Below are 19,635 nucleotides of genomic sequence, written 5' to 3' on the forward strand. Positions count from 1 at the left end.
ATATTTTTATTTTTAAATTAAAAAATAAAATTATTGATGTATTTGATGTAATTTATTAGTATATAAAATTTAATTTAAAAATATTTTATAATTTAAATGGAAAGAGTAATAATTATTGAACTTAACTGTCAGATTAATATACATACTGTTTACAGGTGGATAATCTTGTCTTTTCACCATCCAGGTGATGGAATCCAAGGACGAGGCAGCGGTACTTTTGTAATTTTATTTTTTTTTTTTAAGAAAGAATTTACTTCCCTTGAAATATAGGTTATCTCCAGCTTAAGACAAAGCCGAGCAGCTTGGGATCCGATCCCATTTGATGATCACCAGGAGTGATCCTAAAGCAATACTTTGGGAAGCAGAAAAAAGCTTCAAAGTTTTCAATGACCATTTCTTGTGTTTTACTGTCTTAATTCTCCACGACTCTCTCCCTCTGAAGGTAGTGATATCTGCTTCTTCTTCTCTTTCTGCATTAATCCTTGTGTATTCTTTTCTTGTTCAGTTACGGGTATGGAAGTTTGTCTATAGCTATAGGTTGCAAGCTCTTTTGGTTTTTGCAGTTATCTCCAATAATGTGCAGTCAATTATCTGATGGCTAAGAACTTGCCGCTGTGTACTTTTTTGAGGCTGTGCCTTTCTGTTATATTCTGGGTGCAGTATGTTCAAAAGATTTATAGAAAATATTGATATCACTGATAGATTTTGTTATTTTTGGAAACGGAAGAAGATTCTTTTTTTTTTTTTCCTGTTTCATCAGGAGTCTGGTGGGTTTGATTATCAGTTATTTTGAGAACCTATTTTGTTGAAATAATATGTATTCATCTCTTGGTTATTGCTTGGTTTAGGAAAGTTGGCGCTACAATGTCTAGGAAACCTGAACAAAAAATATATTACTCAACTATAACATGTGGAGCTACGTTTATTGAAGTCGTGGAAGGACAAAGTTAATATTTGCAAGCTTTGCCTCTAGTCTTTCTGCATTTTATATGCTTCCTCAACGCAACTACTCTGTTTTGCATACAGCCAAGGGCAATTCTACGCATTTGAATTTACTTGGCTTTTGGATGAGACAATCATATGTTCTTTGATTCTTTCTCCTTTGCAGAGGAAAATAATTGTGACTTTCTCATATTCAATGTTTCCAGAAGTTAACATGTCCAGCTTACTGCTGGCCAAAAACTAAAAAGAAGAAGAAGAAGAGAACCTTTCAACTTACCATACAAACACTCTTCCTCTATCATGTGGATGATGGCACTCCTTATTTCTTTGGTTTGATTAATTTGTTATCCTGTAATAAAAATTTGCCATTACTTTTGCTTATATAAGCAGTTCCAGTTGCCTTTTGTTTTTCAAATTACTGTGGTTGCATGTCATTGTCTACAAACTTTGTGTGAAAATAACATTGTTTAGTCTCACTGCTCTATAAGATTCAACTGTGCGTCCATCTATAAATGAACAGAATGTGAGTCTCCTCCTTCAGGTGTGATAACAAACCTCTAATTTATTTTTTTCGACTCCTCTTCTCCTGTCAAGGTGAAAAATTTTCAGGTGTAAATCTCTTGGTAAGATTTCCTATATGCAATCCTTCTTGTCTTGTAGCTGTTGGGAAACTGGGATACTTATAATTCTATAAGGAAATCTTCCTTTTAGTCATTATGCATGTCTGGCCCTGTGGCCATAGTTGATCGCTTGGATGGAGCGCTTCCTTGTGCAGAGAGAACAAGATCTCTTGATGCCGTTTCTGGTATAGACCATATATCTATATTGGCCAGTGGGGAATCAGGTCATTCCTCTGAACTTGCTGGCTTTAGGATTGGAGAACTCTTTCTTCCTAATGGAGAGTCATATTCCGGAGCCCTTCTTGGCAACGTGCCTGAGGGCAAGGGTAAGTATGTGTGGTCAGATGGTTGTATCTATGAGGGGGAATGGAGACGGGGGATGAGACATGGTATTGGAAAATTACAAGGGTCTTCTGGAGTGGTGTATGAAGGTGAGTTTCTGGTGGCTATATCCATGGTACAGGAACATATGTTGGTTCTGATAAGTTGACCTATAGAGGTCGATGGCGACTGAATCTTAAACACGGGTTGGGTTATCAAGTGTATCCTAATGGAGATGTCTTTGAAGGCTCATGGATTCAAGGAACACCAGAAGGACCTGGCAAATATACCTGGGTCAATGGAAATGTATATTTAGGGAATATGAAAGGTGGGAAGATGTCAGGAAAAGGAACTCTCACCTGGATAAATGGGGATTCATATGAAGGAAGTTGGCTAAATGGTATGATGCATGGATTTGGAGCATATACATGGAGTGATGGAGGCTGCTATGTTGGAACCTGGACAAGGGGTTTAAAAGATGGCAAAGGAACGTATTATCCTCAGGGAAGCCGTCTACCATCTGTGCAAGAAGTCTACCTCAGTGCCTTGAGAAAAAGAGGGTTATTACCAGATTTGAGAAAACAGAACCAGGCACATATTCATCATGCCGCTTCAGTTGATATGGGAGCTGTCAAGGTTGGTGACAACCACAGATCAAGTCGTGGTTCATCTGATAAACTTTTAAAAGGAAACCTGTTAAATCTGGAACAGTCTCACGGCAGAAATGTTTCTCTTGAAAGGCGGTGGAGTCTTGAGGTATCTATTGAGAAAGTTATTGGGCATGATTCAACATTAGGTTTAACAGAATCTGTCTTTGAAAGTGGAGATAAAGAAGTTAATTCAAAGATCCCAATTTTGGAACGGGAGTATATGCAAGGGGTATTAATAAGTGAGCTAGTATTAAATAATAGTTTTTCTTCAACATCCCGAAGGGCAAGACGGCTTAAAAAAAAACTTGCTAGAGATATTAAAAGGCCTGGTGAAGCAATCATCAAAGGTCACAGGAGTTATGATTTAATGCTCAGCTTGCAGCTTGGAATAAGGTAAAAGTCTCTATACTAACTTGTTTTCCTCTTCTTTTGCTTAAGTATTTTTTATGAATCACTGCAATGCTATAAGATTTTGCTTTCTGCAAGTGTCTGCTTGATTTCTAATGCACATGGAAACATTCCAAGGTGTTTCAACACTTCAAAGTTTTGATCTCATACTCCCATGTTTGTGTGTTTTTATCAATGGCGCTCTTGAGAACCTTTGTTAAAGGAAGATCTTAACACAGTGATATCAATAGGTCTTCCTTATGGACATATTTAACTGTGTCGACAGTCATGTTACGTTTCCCTTGTTGGGTGTTTCAGTAATTTTTTGTTGAGATCAGAAATTTAGATCCGAGTTATTTGACTCCAAGATAAACTGAAAATATTTATTTTCTGCCTTCAGCTTTTCTTTTTTCGAACTCTACATATAAATTAAATTATTGATTCAGTGCAAAAGAATAACGAACTATGAAGATCACCTCCCCAGTGCAGTGTAGAGGGAAAATGTAATTATTAAAAAAAAAAAATCTGTTTTGAGAAAGGAATACTAAGTCAATCTTTACCTTGAGTCGACAGATGTTTGCTTCTCATGTTTCCCTGCTACTGTAGAATTAAGGGTCATATCCTGTTTGCTTTTGCTGACTTGCGTATTAGAGCATCAGGAGGCAACCATAAATAATAGGGGCATGCTTTCATACTAAAGCCAGAAGCTGAATAGTTGTCCTGGTGTTGCTTTTTATTTGCTTTTACATGGTTTTCCACTGCTGATGTAAAGATTCATTTTGATATGGTTAGATATACAGTAGGAAAGATTACACCCATACAGAGACGAGAAGTTCGCATGTCAGATTTTGGTCCCAGAGCAAGCTTTTGGATGAATTTTCCCAGAGAGGGTTCTCAATTGACACCTCCTCATCAATCGGAGGATTTTAAATGGAAAGATTACTGTCCAATGGTATTCAGGTTAATAGTTAACCCTTTGCAACTTTAAGCTGTAACTGCTTAAGTAGCTTTTGTATAATTTATTTACTTACCAGGCATTATCTAGACTTGGTAAGCTTCTTTGGCTCTTGAATTAAGTAGTTTTTCTTGGCTTATCATAGATCTGGACAAGATGTTTTTTACTTTTTGGATAAGAGGAGGACATGTATACATTATTCACACTTCCAGTACCTGTTTTGAATAATTACTCCCTATCACTACTTACAGATTCACAATATTACCATGGATATAGATTACATCAGCAAATGTATGGCTGATTCTTCAGTTTTTATGTTGCTCTCTTAAAGTTAAGAAGTTTGATCTACCAATAGTATTTTCTATCTTATCCAGAGAGATGGAATTTTCCCTAGATCTTTTGTCATTAGTTTTATTTTTGGATAGCATGAAGATTTCAGTAGGGTGTTGAGGGAAAAAATACAACTTCCGGAGAGATGGGGTGCCCTCCAAAACGCTAGAACTAAAGAAACTGAAGAGCCAAAATTGGATATAGAAAGCAAGAAAGCTATGAAATATCTGTGCACATTAGAAATGAAAAATTCTCTGATCCAACCATGAGCAGAACAAAAATGAGTAGCCTTAAGCACAATTTTATCTCGTAAGTTATGTGAGGGTAGAGATGGGCCCTTGACGATACAAGCATCCCGCACCTGCCAAATACACCACGGAACTCTCTGAAAATCTGCACCCTGCTACAGGATTTGTCCCCTCCCCCCTTTTTAGTCATAACTTCTACAGCGTATGGTGAGAAAATCTGAAACATTTCATGTCATCTTATGCTCCATAAATTTCTTTCATCTTTCTTGTATCCACGTCAGATTACAGTCCTTTATGACATTAGTGCAAGTGCAAAGTTGTTCTTCAACAATAAGTCATAATCATGGAGTTATTTATTAAATCATATTGGCTACTTGTTAAATTCTTGCATTACTTGCATGAATGCCTTTAGAGTACTCTCTTAATGTGTATATTTCATTTGGCTGATGAATTAATCTGAGCAGGATCATTGGATGTTGAGTTATACTTTGTGGGAGACTTAGTGTTCAGCGTGATTAGTTTTGTGGGATGTAAAAGACAATAATCATACATTATTTTTCTTTAAGAACACTGACAAAAGGAAAAAGGGAATAGTAATTAGGGAAACATTAATTGCAATCACAGCAGTTGGCCTTTTGTGCTTTCTAATTATGAGTTATACGTTGGCAGGAATAGCTGTCACAGGCCCTATTTTCTCTTTCTGGTTTGTAATAATGATCTCATCAATACCTCTTACAGAAATTTGAGGGAGTTGTTTAAGATTGATGCTGCTGACTACATGATGTCCATATGCGGAAATGACGCTCTGAGGGAACTATCTTCTCCTGGAAAAAGTGGTAGTGTCTTTTTCCTGTCTCAAGATGATCGTTTCATGATCAAGACGCTGCGGAGATCTGAAGTAAAGGTGTGTTTAATTATTTTCATTTTACACATGTGCTTATATTAATTACTACTTGTGGAAATTTAGAAACAAAATGTTTCTCTCATTGATCTTAAAGTATGAATTACAACCAATACACACACACACACAAAGTTTAGAGACAAAACTAATAAATACTAATAACTCTTCGTAATTAGCAATGAGCCCTAATGATTAGGCTAGAATATCCTTAATAATCAGTCCTAATACTTACAATAAATTCAGATATTCCCACACTCCCCCTCAAGTTGGATCATAGATGCTTATCATGTCCAACTTGCTCATACAATTCTCAAATGCAGGTCTAAGTAACCCTTTATTTAAAACATCAACTGCTTGCAACTTTGCAGGTAAATAAGTTAAACATAGAATTCCTTCTTCTTTTTCTTTAATGAAGCAAGCTCACCATTGAAGCTCCATTGTGATAATAAGGCTGCCATAAACATGGCCATAAATATTGCTCATTTGTGTCGGTCTATCACAACTCCTCCGCTTTTCCTTGAGCCAGAGCTCTTAGTTCAGACTCAACATTGCTTCATGAAACAACTCTTTTCTTCTGGCTTCTACATGTAACTAAATTCCCCCACACAAATGAGCAATAGCGGGAAGTTGATCTTTGATCTTTATATGTTCCACCTAACTTGTATCAATGTAAACTTTGATAGATCTTTGCTCACGTTTTCTCAAGAACAAGCCTCTACCAAGAGCACCTTTCGTATATCTCATAATCTTATAGACTGCCTCTATATGACTCTTCATTGGACAACTCATATATTGACTGACCATATTGACAGCAAATGCTATGTCTGGCCTCATATGAGAGATATATATCAGTTTCCAACGAGCTTTTGATATCTCTCCTTGTCAACTGCTTCTTCCTTTTCTTTGGCTTCCTCCTTTTCTTCTTCACATTCCTGATTTACCTTAGGCTTCTTTGGTTTCTTGATTCAATAGGAGTTTCAAGAAGTTTGCAGCCTAATATACCTGTCTCTATCAAGAGATTAAGTATATATTTTCTTTGAGAAACATATATTCCTCTTCTTGACTAGGAAACTTCCATCTTGAGAAAGTTGTTTAACTTCTTAGAGCCTTGATCTTAAATTCCTTGCCAAGGGTAGTCTTTGCTCTCTCTATCTCTTTAAGGTGATCTCTAGTAGTATTATGTTATCAACATAGATAGTAAGAATGCACTTCTTGCTTCCCTCAACCTTAGCAAATATTGTATGCTCCGACATGGCTTACTTGTAACCTTTGGACTTTAGGACCCTTGAAAACTTGTCAAACCAAGTTCTTGGTGATTATTTCAAGCCATATATAGACTTTTTTTAGTTTATAGACTTGTTTTTCCCTATCTTTATCAAACCCAGGAGAAAAGCATTTTTTTTGTCAAGTTGATGAAGGGCCTACTTAAGATTAGCTGCCGCAGACAATAAAACTTGATAATGTTCAATTTTGCCACCGGAACAAATATTTCTTCATAGTCTAGTCCATTCATTTGGGTAAACCCTTTTGCAACCAAGCAAGCTTTTAACTTGTCAAGAGTTCCACCAACCTTGTATTTTGGGGTGAACACCCACTTACAACTTACTATTATCTTTCCTTTAGGTAGTTGAACCAACTCCCATATCCCATTCTTTTCTAGGGCCCTCATTTCTTTTATGACGACACTTCACCATTCAAGGATGCTGAAGGCTTTCTGTATAGTCTCAGGTACCTTCACCTTATCAAGATTAGTAACAAATGCCTGATATCAGGGAGAAAGTGCATAACATGAAACAAACCTCTCTATCAGATGAAAAGTACAAGAACGCAGTTGCTTCCTCATAGCAATGGGAAATTGAGATCAGTGAATTCACTTACTTGTTCTGTATCACCTAAGTCTCCAAGAGTTTCTGCCTCAAGAGTTACCTTTGGCTCTGACTTTGACTCTCTTGGTGCTTTAGATATAGGTTGCTCATATCTTTTAATCTCCTTTTTCGAGTGTAAACAGATAGTTCTCCTCTTTGTGGTCTTTCTGCATCTCCTCCTATTTGCTTGTGTTCCTTAAGTTGTGGTATAAGAGAAGATGCTGCTGGAAGGATAGATTAAGGTACAAATGAAGGTAATGGTTTATAAGTTGGTGGCAATAATGGTTCAATTGGTTCAAACCATGGCTCAAGAAGCGCTAGTTCTCTATTAGGTTCTTGTTCCCAAGTTTGAGATTCACCTATTCTTCCCCCTAAATTGAAGAATTAGGATAGAATGGAGTAGCTCCATGAAAGGTGACATTAAGGCTGATGAATGTGTGTTTTGTAACGGGATCAAAACATTTATATCCTTTCTAAGCAGGAGAATAGCTAATGAATATGCATTTGGTGGCTCGATGTTCAAGTTTGGTGCTTTGGTGGTTATGGACAAAGGTTGTGCAACCAAACACACGAGTAGAAGAGTAGTTTCAAGATGAGATGTAGAGAAATTACTTTGCAATTTGTAGAAAGGAGTTTTAAAGGATAAGATTTGAATGGGCATACAGTTGATGAGGTAGGTTGCAGTCAAAATGGCATCCCCCTAATAAAACTTAGGCACATTGTAGGCAAACATGAGTTCTCTAGTAACGTCAAAGATGTGGTGATTTTTTCTTTCGGCAACCCCATTGTGTTGAGGTGTATGAGCAAAATAACTGGTATGCACAATACCGTGTACTTAGAGGAAGGTACTCAAAGATTGGTTAAAATACTCAGTGCTATTGTCAGTGTGTAAGACATGGATGGTGGTGTTAAACTGGGTTTTGATCATGTTAAAGAAATTCATGAATGTGGATGCAGCCTCAGACTTCTTTTGTAAAAGGTAAACCCAACAAACATGAGTGTGGTCATCAATAAAGAAAATGAACCATGTAGTTTTAGTGTGACTGGGTGTACGAGATGGTCCTTACAAGTCACTATGAATAGTTGTAAAAGGTTTGGTAAGTGTGTATTTGGCTCTGGGAGAGGACGTTTTATGGTGTTTAGCAAGTTCACACACTTTACAATGAATGGCATTAATATTCAAGTTGGGACATAGAGTTGGGAACAATCATTGAAGGTAATAAACATTAGGACGACCCATCCTCTTATACCGCAGCATGAAATTATTAACTTTAGAGGTAGATGTAGAGTTACTGACTATTGGTGAGGTACTCACTCGGTTGGGGACTTTGAAATAGTAGAGCTCCTCGTGCTCCTTAGCACTTCCAATTGTCGTTCCAGATGATAGGTCTTGAAACACACGATAAGATGGAAGAAATACAGCATAACAATGTGACTGCTTTGTCAATTGGCTAGCCAAAAGTAAATTGCAATCAAGTTTAGGCACATGAAGTATGGATTCCAGCACCGTGCTAGAGAGGCATATGCAATCTTCACTTTAATACTCCCAGCACATTAGGTGTAAGTGGTAAAAAACTGGTGACAATTAGTCATATGATTTGAGGCTTCAGAATCAACAAACCATATTATTTTATTTTGTGAAGTTGTTAAAGCTTGAAGGAATCTCCCATTTTGCCACTGTCGCCGTACGTGTAGACTAGGACATGATGCATCTTATATTCGAGAGAGCCCACAAGAGTACCCCCATTATTGTGAATAGGAATACACTCTCATGATAACATGGGTGCAAAAGCCACAATCCCATAAATATATAAACACAGCACAGAAACAAGTACACGTGATCGAGAAGATGTGAAATAAGTGTGCCCAGAAGTCGGAGTGGACAAGATCTGACCATAAATGTTATATCGTCGTCAAAAAAATTAACTGTCACTGGTCTTAGGTGAACCCATGCCTCCATGTGCCATGCGAATGGCACTAGTGCAGAACTTTATGGGGGCATGTGTAGCTCACACATGCCGCCATTGGGCATCATTTTTTGGTGTTTGGCCAGTTGAAACCTCCTGATCTCCCTAGGGCTAGTGGTGAGAGTCTAAACAAGCTCCACCAAGGTCCACATGAATGCCCTTAGGTGCTGTACAGGATCCCTTATGCGATCCATCCCAGAAAATAAACCCTAAATTTTATTTCAAGCTTGATGCTCTAATTTCATGTGGAAATTTAGAAGAAGAAAATGTTACTCTCATTGATCTTAAAGTATGAATTACAACAAGTATATATGTACAAAGTTTAGAGACAAACTAATAAATACTAATAACTCCTACTAATCAGCAATGATCCCTGATAATCAGGCTAGAATATCCCCTATAATCAGTTTTAATATTTACAATAGATTCAGATATTCCCATACTACCCTTAAAGACTATTACACTTCTGATTCTTTCATCATGTGGAGTTCAAGATATGGATATTGATTTTGATAGAATCCAAGATGAGTAGAGAGAAATAAGGAAGATATATCTCTATGAATATATGAAATCAAAATCTAATTTCATAATACTAATAAGAGAATATGAAATTGATAGAAGAAAATAAGCAGAATAAATCTATCAAGATTATATAGAACAAGAATCTCGTTCTATAATTGTCTTAATAAACACGCTTAGAGAATCTTTAAATGGCTAAAAGTTTCAAAAGTCTGTTGTATTCATGATATGCCTGCTTTTGAGTTATTAAACATATTTATAATGTTAAATACAATCTAAAATAATGAGTAAAATCTAGATAATTAGAGAATTAAATAAAAATAAATAAAATCTCCTAGAATCTATATCTATATAAAATACTAAATAAAATTTAAAGAACTAAATATTTGAATAAAATCTAAATAACTAGATATATAGAGAAATATCTAAATATATAAATAAAATATAGATAACTAAATATCTACATAAAATCTAAATAATATTATTAAATAGAAAATGTCTAAAATAAAATAAAATATTATGTATTCCTAATATATTTTTAACTTCTCAAATTATCCATTATTCCACCATAACTAGTACTCTATCAATATTCCGCCTTTGAAAATTCGCCTCATCCTCAAGGTGAGACATAGGCAATAGCTTTCTTGTGTATCTAAATGTTGAGATGGGAGTAATAGATAAATGGTAGCATCTCCAATGTGGGTTCCAAAAGGTCGAACAAGAGGTTGCATGGAAACTTAAAGGATAAAGTTGTAGTTAGACCCACTATCCACCAAGTTTAGAACCTTGAGCTCAAAGAAGGTCTCTTAAAGCTTCATCATTGTGGAGCAGTTTTCCTAAATCCGCAGCAAAGGAAGGTGGTGCATTTTCTAGCACTATCTTGACTCTAGTGTTGTTTTTTGAAGGAGAGATGAGTTCTTTGCCATGTTCAAGCTTTGAAACAGAAGGCTTGGAGTTTGTTGGGGTGTCTAAGAGATGGACAGAAGGACTCATCTCCTTAGCCTCGTGAACGAATGTATTTCCAATCAAGAATGTTTCATTTTGACTAGGTTGTTGCACTCCTTTTGGACCATGAGAGTGTTGAACCTTAGATTCACTGTTTCAAGCTAAACTCAAGTGCTTGTACACACTTTTAGGTTGAGGAGTTTTGTGTTTCTGAATTTTCATATCTCCCTTAATGCCTAAATGAATTTGGCTGGCTTTGATTTGTTTGCTAGTTAGCATAATTGGTGGACCCCTGATGGTAGAATTAAAAACATCAGGGTGAGCTATGGTGTAAAGGAATAGGTGCCTTTCATGAACAAGGAAAAATGGTTAGATAAGGAAATGCATGTTGAGATAGGTGGTGAGGTTGACGTTGTAGAAGTAGTGTAGAGGTGGTAGGATTCTATTAAGGATCGAATGGCTTTGATGCCAAATGATAGGATCCAAGATGGGTAGAGAGAAATAAGGAAGATAAATCTCTATTAATACATGAAATCGGAATCTAATTTCACAACACTAATAAGAAAACATAGAACTAATAGAAGCAAATAGACAAAATAAATATATCAAAATGATATATAATAAGAATCTCATTCTATAATTCTATTTAGAAGAATTTTCAAAGGGCCAAAAGTCTCAAAAGTATGTTGCATTCATGATATGCCTGCTTCTGAGTTGCTAAACATATTTATATCGCTAAATATAATCTAAAATAATGAATAAAATCTAAATAACTAGATAATTAAATAAAACTGAATAAAATCTCCTAGAATCTTTGTCTATATAAAATACTGAATAAAATCTAAGAATTAAATATCTGAATAAAATCTAAATAACTAGAAATATCTAGATATCTAAATATCTAAATAAAATATAAACAATATTATTAAATAGAAAATGTCTAAGATAAAAGAAAATATTATTTATTCCTAATATATTTTTAACTTCTCAAATTATCCATTATCCCACCATAATCGGTACTCTATCAGATTTTGACCAAGGAAGGTTTTTGAGATTGACACTCAAGGGCATCATATATGAAATATCTCATAATTTCATGTTGTGCATATCTCTTTTTAATTTTCTTCTATCCTTAGTGGACCCCAATTTATTTATCCTTTGCACCTTAGTTCACCTGTTGGCTTTTCAATGCATAGACATTGCGGAATTAGAAATCAATATGTGCAGCAGAATGACAGAATATGCTTTGGAAAATAATTAATCTAGCCCAAGTTTCTGAGGGACTCAATACTTCTTTCATAGTTGCCGCATGTTATAATTTTCTTCCCCAATACATATTGCAAGTTTCAAGGAGGATTCGTCTTCTTGTCGCTTCATTTGTATCTGTGTAGCAAACACGTAACCATAATCTCCTCACATTTTTCATGGTCATTGATTAAGAAACCCTTGTTCAATGTTTCAGAGGAAGACAAAAAATTGAAGGTAATAGTAAACACGTGAAATTCAGGAAGCTTCCATGCCTGTGTAGGTTTACCAGTATCGTTCAGGGAATTTCAAAGCAAAGTTTCTAGTTGGCATGTGCAACCATGCACAGGTTGTCATTAGAAAGGACCCACTGACAGTTGGTGTGGTTAATCCTATTCAACCGTGCACAGGTTGCAATTTGCATGATAATTCTGGCAGCAGTGATCTTTTTTTTTTTTGGGTATAATTTCTTAAAAATTTGCATGGATAATTTATCTTTAAGTAATAGAAATAATCTCCTACAAGTTTGTGGCATCATTCTTATGTGAAATGGAAAACAAACCTGTTAATATCATATTTGGCAATGATATCAACTCGCTTTTTGCTAGTTCCTTTATATTCGTTGTAAAATTCAGATACAACTGACAGAAAATTGTCTTGTAGGTTCTTCTAAGAATGCTTCCAGACTATCATCATCATGTGAAGTCATATGAGAACACACTAATCACAAAATTCTTTGGTCTTCACAGGATTAAACCTTCAAGTGGGCAAAAGGTAACACTCATTTTGACCCAGCGGCATTTTTCTGTGCCCAAGTCATTTTTCAGAGTCATAGTAATGCTTGTTAATAGGAGGACTTTGACCTTTATACTTGCAACCTAGAATTTTAGTACACGCAGTTTATTTACTCCCTCAAAGATTGGACTCTATCATAGTTTGCATATTTCATGCAAAATGACTTCAATAATCTGTGTATCCTTTGAGCAACGGGCTAATGGGTGTATATAAAAATTGTTGTGCAGTTCCGCTTTGTTGTAATGGGAAATATGTTTTGCACAGAATTGAGGATCCATCGGAGATTTGATTTAAAAGGATCATCCCTCGGACGCTCGTCAGACAAGGTAGAAATTGATGAGAGTACTACTCTTAAAGATTTGGATCTGAGCTACTGCTTTTACTTGGAACCATCTTGGCGAGAGTCTTTGTTAACGTAAGTGGTAGTTTAAAAAAATCTTCTGTCATTTCTCCTTCATTACATTTGACATATTTTAGGATAAAAGAGTATTATGAGAGGAGGGAAAAGAATGGGATATTGTCCTTAGACAAAGCAACAAGGAGCAAATAGAAAACAAATATGTATATCTTATTATACTGCACTTTATGAGTTCTTGAAGCCATTGTCCCATGGGTCAGCGTAGCTCTTCACACATATTTTGGTATTGTATGTTATAAATGTGAACTTTTGTTACGAAATGAATCCTTTACCCCCCCCCCCTTAAATTGTTGCCTTTTAGAAGCAATAACTGCCAAAAAGCAGCAATATCGATTGTGCAAAATTTGAAGCTTGGACCCTAACAGCAAATATGGAATATTTCCTCTTGTACTTTTCGCAGGCAGATTGAAACAGACAGTAAGTTTTTGGAAGCACAACACATTATGGATTACAGCCTTCTTCTTGGTGTACACTATCGAGCTCCCCAACACCTGCGTTCTCTCCTGTCCCACAACCAAAGTGTCAATACAGATGGATTAGCAATGCTTGCTGAGGAAGGTGGGTATTAGATTCAACTCACGAAAACAGATATACAAGGTGTGGCTTTACATGCTTCTTGTGTAATTCAGATGATGTGCCGTGGAAGGACAATGTCATGCCCCCAACCTTGAGTGTAACCAACAGATGCTACAAGCACTACTTATTTAACCATTAGGCAGTAAAGGGGATTAATTCTCGTGGGGCTATCTATTTTTTCCGGTCCCAGGCTGGCCTTTGTTTGACCTAACCATGATAAAAATAAATTTCTATGTTATAATTTGTAACATATGACAGGCATAACTAAAGCCAAGTTTCTCTACTTAAAGTTTATGATGTTCGGGATTCTAAAAGGCTTCAGCTTAGAATTTTGCCTATCATCATGTTTGGTCTAGCCGTGATAAGAAATCTGGGCAATAACACTTATATGCCGTATAGTATAAGTATCACCCTCGAGTCCAAATTATTAGGAGCACTAGTTCCCACAATACGAGAATTTCCCTCCTTATATATGTCATCTATTCTTACTTTTCTGTTAGATCATGGACTTGAAACTAATTAATTTAATACACTGCTCCTGATCAACCGACAGACCCACTAGAGGATGAAGTATCCAACTACCCAGAAGGCCTTGTTCTGGTCCCTCGGGGAGCCGATGATAGTAGTGTTGTCGTGGGCCCTCACATAAGGGGTAGCCGTTTGCGAGCTTCAGCTGCTGGTGATGAAGAAGTGGATCTCCTTCTACCTGGTACAGCAAGGTATGGTTTGTTTACGAGTTCAAATGGCCTTGTTATCAATTCGTTATGTTACTTCTGTCATAGTGCTCTTGCGCAATCTGTTGTGTCATTACTTTAATGTGTATTATAGAGAAAATTACGTTCACTGTTGTTGACAAATTGTCTAATGGCACTTTTAAATGCGTAACCAAACACTTGTTTTTGTTTTTTTAAGTTTGTAGCTCTCCTCATCTTACCTGTGATTTTTTTAATTATTTTTCCAAGGCTGGGATTTGATACATTAATTCCAAAGTACATGGAATGCCTTACTACAAATTGAATTGCAAACAAACTTTTCATGTTCTCCCCAGTGACTGGAAACTTTATGGATCCTAAAACACTCTGTAATTTATTGCAGTTCACACATGAATTTTCCCTTAGATGAGATTCCTAACTACTGCTACATGCTAATCGTTTTGGAAATGATCTCTCATTGTTTTGTTCTTTTTTCTACCTATTCACGTCACTTAATATCAAAATTTTCCTTTTCACTAGACGGATAAGTTTTATGAAATTTTCGAGACTGAGGTTTTTTCTCTCTTCACAACTTGTTAAGCAGACTTCAAATCCAGCTAGGTGTCAACATGCCTGCGAGGGCAGAGCTGATTCCAGGAAAACAGGAGAAACAAATGTTCCATGAGGCATATGACGTTGTTCTGTACCTAGGCATCATCGACATATTGCAAGATTACAATATGACTAAGAAGATTGAACATGCGTATAAATCTCTCCAGTTTGATTCATTGTCGATCTCAGCTGTGGACCCTACTTTCTACTCACGTCGCTTCTTGGAATTTATTCAGAAAGTGTTCCCACCAAATGCAATGACGGGTTAAAGTTGAGGTTAAATTCAACTGATGGACTTTGCTAGGCATTTGCCCCCCTTTTGGGCACGCTCTTGGATGTCTCTAGTAAGTGGCTGCTGGGCCACGGACACCTTGGTGATTGTGTTAGTGAGAAGAAAATTTATCAGATATTGTAAGTATTGGGGTAGATGACCCTAACAATTGGGTGGGTCTAATTTTATCTTCTTTAGTTTGTAAAGATTCATGGCCTGATTTCGCCCTTTGTCCTTTATCTTCCCGCGCACTCAAAGTTTTTTTTTTTTTTAAATAATATATAGTTGGCTTTTTATTTGTGTATTGTCTCGTCTATTGTAGCTTAAATCATGTCATGCCAAGGTAATTTCTGTTAATGCTCATTTTTAGTCCTTCTCAGTGTTGTCATAAGGAGATTATAATTACTCGGTTTTCTTATGTTATGTGGAAAGAAGCTGGCCTTGTTTCTTTTGTGCAGAGTGAAAAAGATCCGAATATTCTGGCAGGGCTATTCATTTTGCTGCTAGTTCAGGGAAACTAGATCACTTGTTATTATCATACCATGAATTGAATGCACCTGTTGGTTTCCGGGGGAAGAGTTAGTTTTACTCCACTGTTTTTTTTTTTTTTGGGTCAATAGTTTTACCCCACTTAACCACACTCATTCTCCATCTGAATCCAAACTTAAATCTATATTTTAAATTTTTACATGTTGCTTCCATGTCAAAAAAATTGCACCAAATTGAAGGATGACATTGAAACTTGAACTACTCCGTCAACAGAACAAATGGACAAATAAATTTAAAAAGAAAAAATATAATTTTCAATCCTATAGTTTTATTAGATACTACTTTTAATGTCTAGTTTTTTTTTAGTGTTTTTAATCTTTATAATTTCAACGTGACATTTATTACTCAAGTCTTTATAGTTTCAATGTTTTTAATCCTTACAAAGACTAAAAACATTGAAAAAATTATAAGGGTTTAATCAATAAAATTATAATGATCAATAATTATATTTTTTGATTCAAACATAAAGCATATGCAAATGCACAGGCAATTTTAGCCAGGTTTTACAGATCAGGAGGTTCATTAAGGGAATATTTGAATTTCTCCTTTACAAAGCATCAACCGTCGGTATGAACTAAAAACGTTTACGAAAATGTTTGCAAGAAATAAGTTAAGGATGAATCTTCAAACCGTAAATATGAAGTCAATTAAACGACACAATGTCCTCGGACAATCGTTGGATCCCGGTCGGTAAATGCTGATCTGGAAAGGCCCCCGGGGTAACTGAACTGATAAAGTATGATACCCTTATCAGACATAGGATGTGTTTTGGCCTATCCCCTAACTGAGGTTTGGGGGGTGTCCAAGCCTCAGACGGGAGTAAAAAGACCATTACAAGATCTGAAATCTTGTTTGGGTTAAATATATATATATATATATATATCAAACGAGCTTATAGGCATATGCTATGCCCTAATATTTCCCTCCAAATGTGGTAATTTAATAACTAGACACTTCCATTTAAAAAAAAAAAATTGCATGAAATAACCAAAAAAATAAAGAAAATTTTATAATTCATAATTTACGAATAATACCCCCTGTAACACACACACACACACTCGTTAGGCACAATGCTAGATTAGATGACTTTATAGTTTATACACCCAAATCGTAATCGTAACTTGTATTAAAAATCAATGAAGACGCAGATCAAAAGAACATTACACAGACAATTCTAAAATGGCTAACAGTTCCTTTTGTCTTCAGACCAAAGGGCTTACTGCTTAGTTACAGTTCTCAGTCAATCATCTACCCATTTAGAACCCAATAGCATCGCTCCATTGGTCCAGAAAGACATGTTGCTCTCACATTAAATTATCCATTCTAGGCGGCGGCGGTGGCGGATGAGCAACCTGGCCCTGCATTTGTTGTCCGGGAAAAACTTGCCCAGGTGGCATAGATGGAGGCCTAGTACCCATGTTGAAACTTGCTGTTGCGCTGCTGGCAACAGGAGGTGGAGGTGGGATAGAAGCAATTCCACCAGAAGATGCAGATCTAGGGCCATTTGACATAGGTGGGGGTGGCGGGGGCAATGATCCAGGCATCGGAGGTGGTGGAGCTCTGGGAGGATTTCCAAGAAGCACACTAGGTGGTAAGCCTTGAGGCGGAGGAGGTGGCGGTGGTGGAGCTTGAGATGGTGGAGGCATAGGCCTTGCTGGAACACCCGGTGCAGCTGTGCTATTGGCTGCTGAGGTAGGCTGGGGTTTGTTTGCCTCTGGTGGCTTCGGTTTGAAATACAATTGCAACTGCAGATTTAACACCCCCTTGTTCATATTAGACAGCAGAGATAAAAACAATCTGCAGTTCTCATCTGCAGCTCATTTACTCGATTCACACTTCGCATCAAGGTTTGCTTTTAAGTTACCACTCTGGCAATTGAAGTATGCTTAATAGTGTCAAAAGTTTTACACACCAGAATCATCAGCTTGTATCTATTACTTGTACATGCCTAAGCATTAATTTTCTTGAAAAATATAAAAATTGGTTAAATACTGTTGATTTGTTTTCATTTTCAAAATTTATTTCAAAAGGAGGGGGTGATGATCAGGAATGTCTTCATCAATGGAAAGCGAGACTTCATCAACATTATTACTGATCCCACAAATGTCAGACAAAGATATGCACAAATCCAACATCTACAGTCAAGATATCAACCCGTTGGAGGAAAGAATAAAACAACTGACCGTAAACATCTTTGTGTCTGGGTCCCAGTGTGAGAAAAACTTTGGAGTTGACTTGTCAATCTCTGTGCTGGGAACCTAAAAACGTAGAATAATCAGCACAAACAGTGAAATGCATAGGTGAGCCATTCACAACGGCAATGACATACCTTGAAAGCAATGATTTCGTATGGTTCAGCTGCGCACAAAAGATACTGGTATCTTTTATCAAAGGGTTGCACTCTCTGTGTCCATGAAAATATGATCAAAAATTTAAAAAACAAACAAAATACTAGCTCAGGTTTTTCAAACACAATTGATAAAATGCAGGCAAGAGTTAATTATAATAAATTACTCATAGTTGACCAAAAAAATTGCTAGTAAAAACCTTAAAGACAGGAGAAGCTATTAGAAGAAATTATATCAAAAAAATAAGGGTCTACCTGCTCATAAGAAGACATAAATCGATGCCTTGGCTTTGCTAGGTCTTCAATCTCAGGATATTCAATCTACGTTACAAAGCATATGTAAAAATAAATAAAATAGTATTATCTGATGTTAAAAGAATTTTATTTTATTTTTTTTAGAAAAGGATCACACTGAGCTGACGGAACACCTGGAAAAGAAGAGATCTCTGATTTGTCTCTGGATCATATTGCTTGGTCACTCGGTACCCAGGTCTACCAATCTTCACTGTCAACACATTGAATATCCATGAAATAATTCTTTTTATTTATTCAAGAAGATAATAAAAAGAAAATTTGCTTGAGTTAAACAAAAAAGTAAATGTATTTTCCCTACATCTATCGAGTTTCAAGTTAAATGTACAAAAGCGTCAAGAAACACCAAAGCAAAGCATAGAGATGCAGTTAATACACACTAGTTATCCAGATTGATCGACAGAGGAACCTAACTGTCTGGCTAACATAATATCGAAATCTACACCTATCCTCGTACCATTCCAGAAAGCATTGCAGCAAAGCAAAGCCCAACCCTCCTGGCTAAGGATGATAATGACATCTAAAATATATCTATCAAACAACATTCTACTTAACCAAATTCAAAATAAAAGATTTACCTGTCTTGCGAACGGAGACTTTACGCTTGTGGGGCTGAGGTTGGGCGGGTGCCTCTTTGGCCTCACGAGCTGCTCTCTTAGCCAAATTGGTCTGATGCCGCTTACCCTGTGTGTGCGCCAGATAATTCCCTTCGTTATTGTGCAAAGTGAGACAAAGTTTGCACTCATAGCTTCAAAAAAAAAAAACAGTGAATACAAAGAGAAACCTAGAAGCAGTTCAATATGAGAAGCACAAGGAGAAATACTGAGTGCAGGGATGTTGAGCAAAAAAAGGAAGAGAGAGAGGACCTGCCAAGATGATTGCGCATGAAGTAGGGGTCTTTGGCAAGATCAATTGTCTCGAGGGCGAGTCGGCGGAGACGCTCACGACGGTCGATGGCTTCATTCTGGGCGGAGGCAGCGCCCCCACTGCCAGGCTTTGAACCCCAATCACGATCCATTACTGCTGTTGCTCCCGCCAATTACTGGGGCTGCTCCACCCGTCTGCCGCGATGTCGTCCGTACGCAGCTCCACAGGGGAACGAGGACGAACTGATGAAGAGTGCTGCCGAGATGAGAACCAAACCAGCCAAACGACACCAATATACCCG

General features: G+C 36.7%; 2 protein-coding genes across 2 annotated transcripts; one reads left to right on the forward strand and one right to left on the reverse strand.

The window, feature by feature from the left end:
- The first annotated feature begins 283 nt into the window (after positions 1–283).
- Positions 284–15,563, forward strand: LOC129304793 (phosphatidylinositol 4-phosphate 5-kinase 9-like). The gene is given in 10 exon segments (XM_054944588.1): positions 284–442; positions 1,537–1,999; positions 2,002–2,926; positions 3,713–3,880; positions 5,192–5,357; positions 12,559–12,669; positions 12,918–13,105; positions 13,509–13,666; positions 14,238–14,403; positions 14,981–15,563. Coding segments are annotated over 9 exon segments (2,496 nt in total). The 5' UTR covers positions 284–442; positions 1,537–1,662; the 3' UTR covers positions 15,258–15,563.
- Positions 15,564–16,869: 1,306 nt separating this feature from the next.
- LOC129306442 (uncharacterized) lies at positions 16,870–19,635 on the reverse strand. Its single transcript, XM_054947055.1, has 7 exons — positions 19,334–19,635; positions 19,046–19,215; positions 18,584–18,660; positions 18,411–18,476; positions 18,138–18,212; positions 17,992–18,066; positions 16,870–17,553 (listed from the first exon to the last, which is right to left on the reverse strand). Exons 1-7 carry the CDS (start codon positions 19,483–19,485, stop codon positions 17,113–17,115), a joined length of 1,056 nt encoding a protein of 351 aa, XP_054803030.1. The 5' UTR covers positions 19,486–19,635; the 3' UTR covers positions 16,870–17,112.

The sequence above is a fragment of the Prosopis cineraria genome, unplaced genomic scaffold (assembly GCF_029017545.1).
Source record: "Prosopis cineraria cultivar Desert tree isolate PC_DT_omini unplaced genomic scaffold, ASM2901754v1 PC3, whole genome shotgun sequence".
Classification (NCBI taxonomy): Eukaryota; Viridiplantae; Streptophyta; class Magnoliopsida; order Fabales; family Fabaceae; genus Prosopis; species Prosopis cineraria.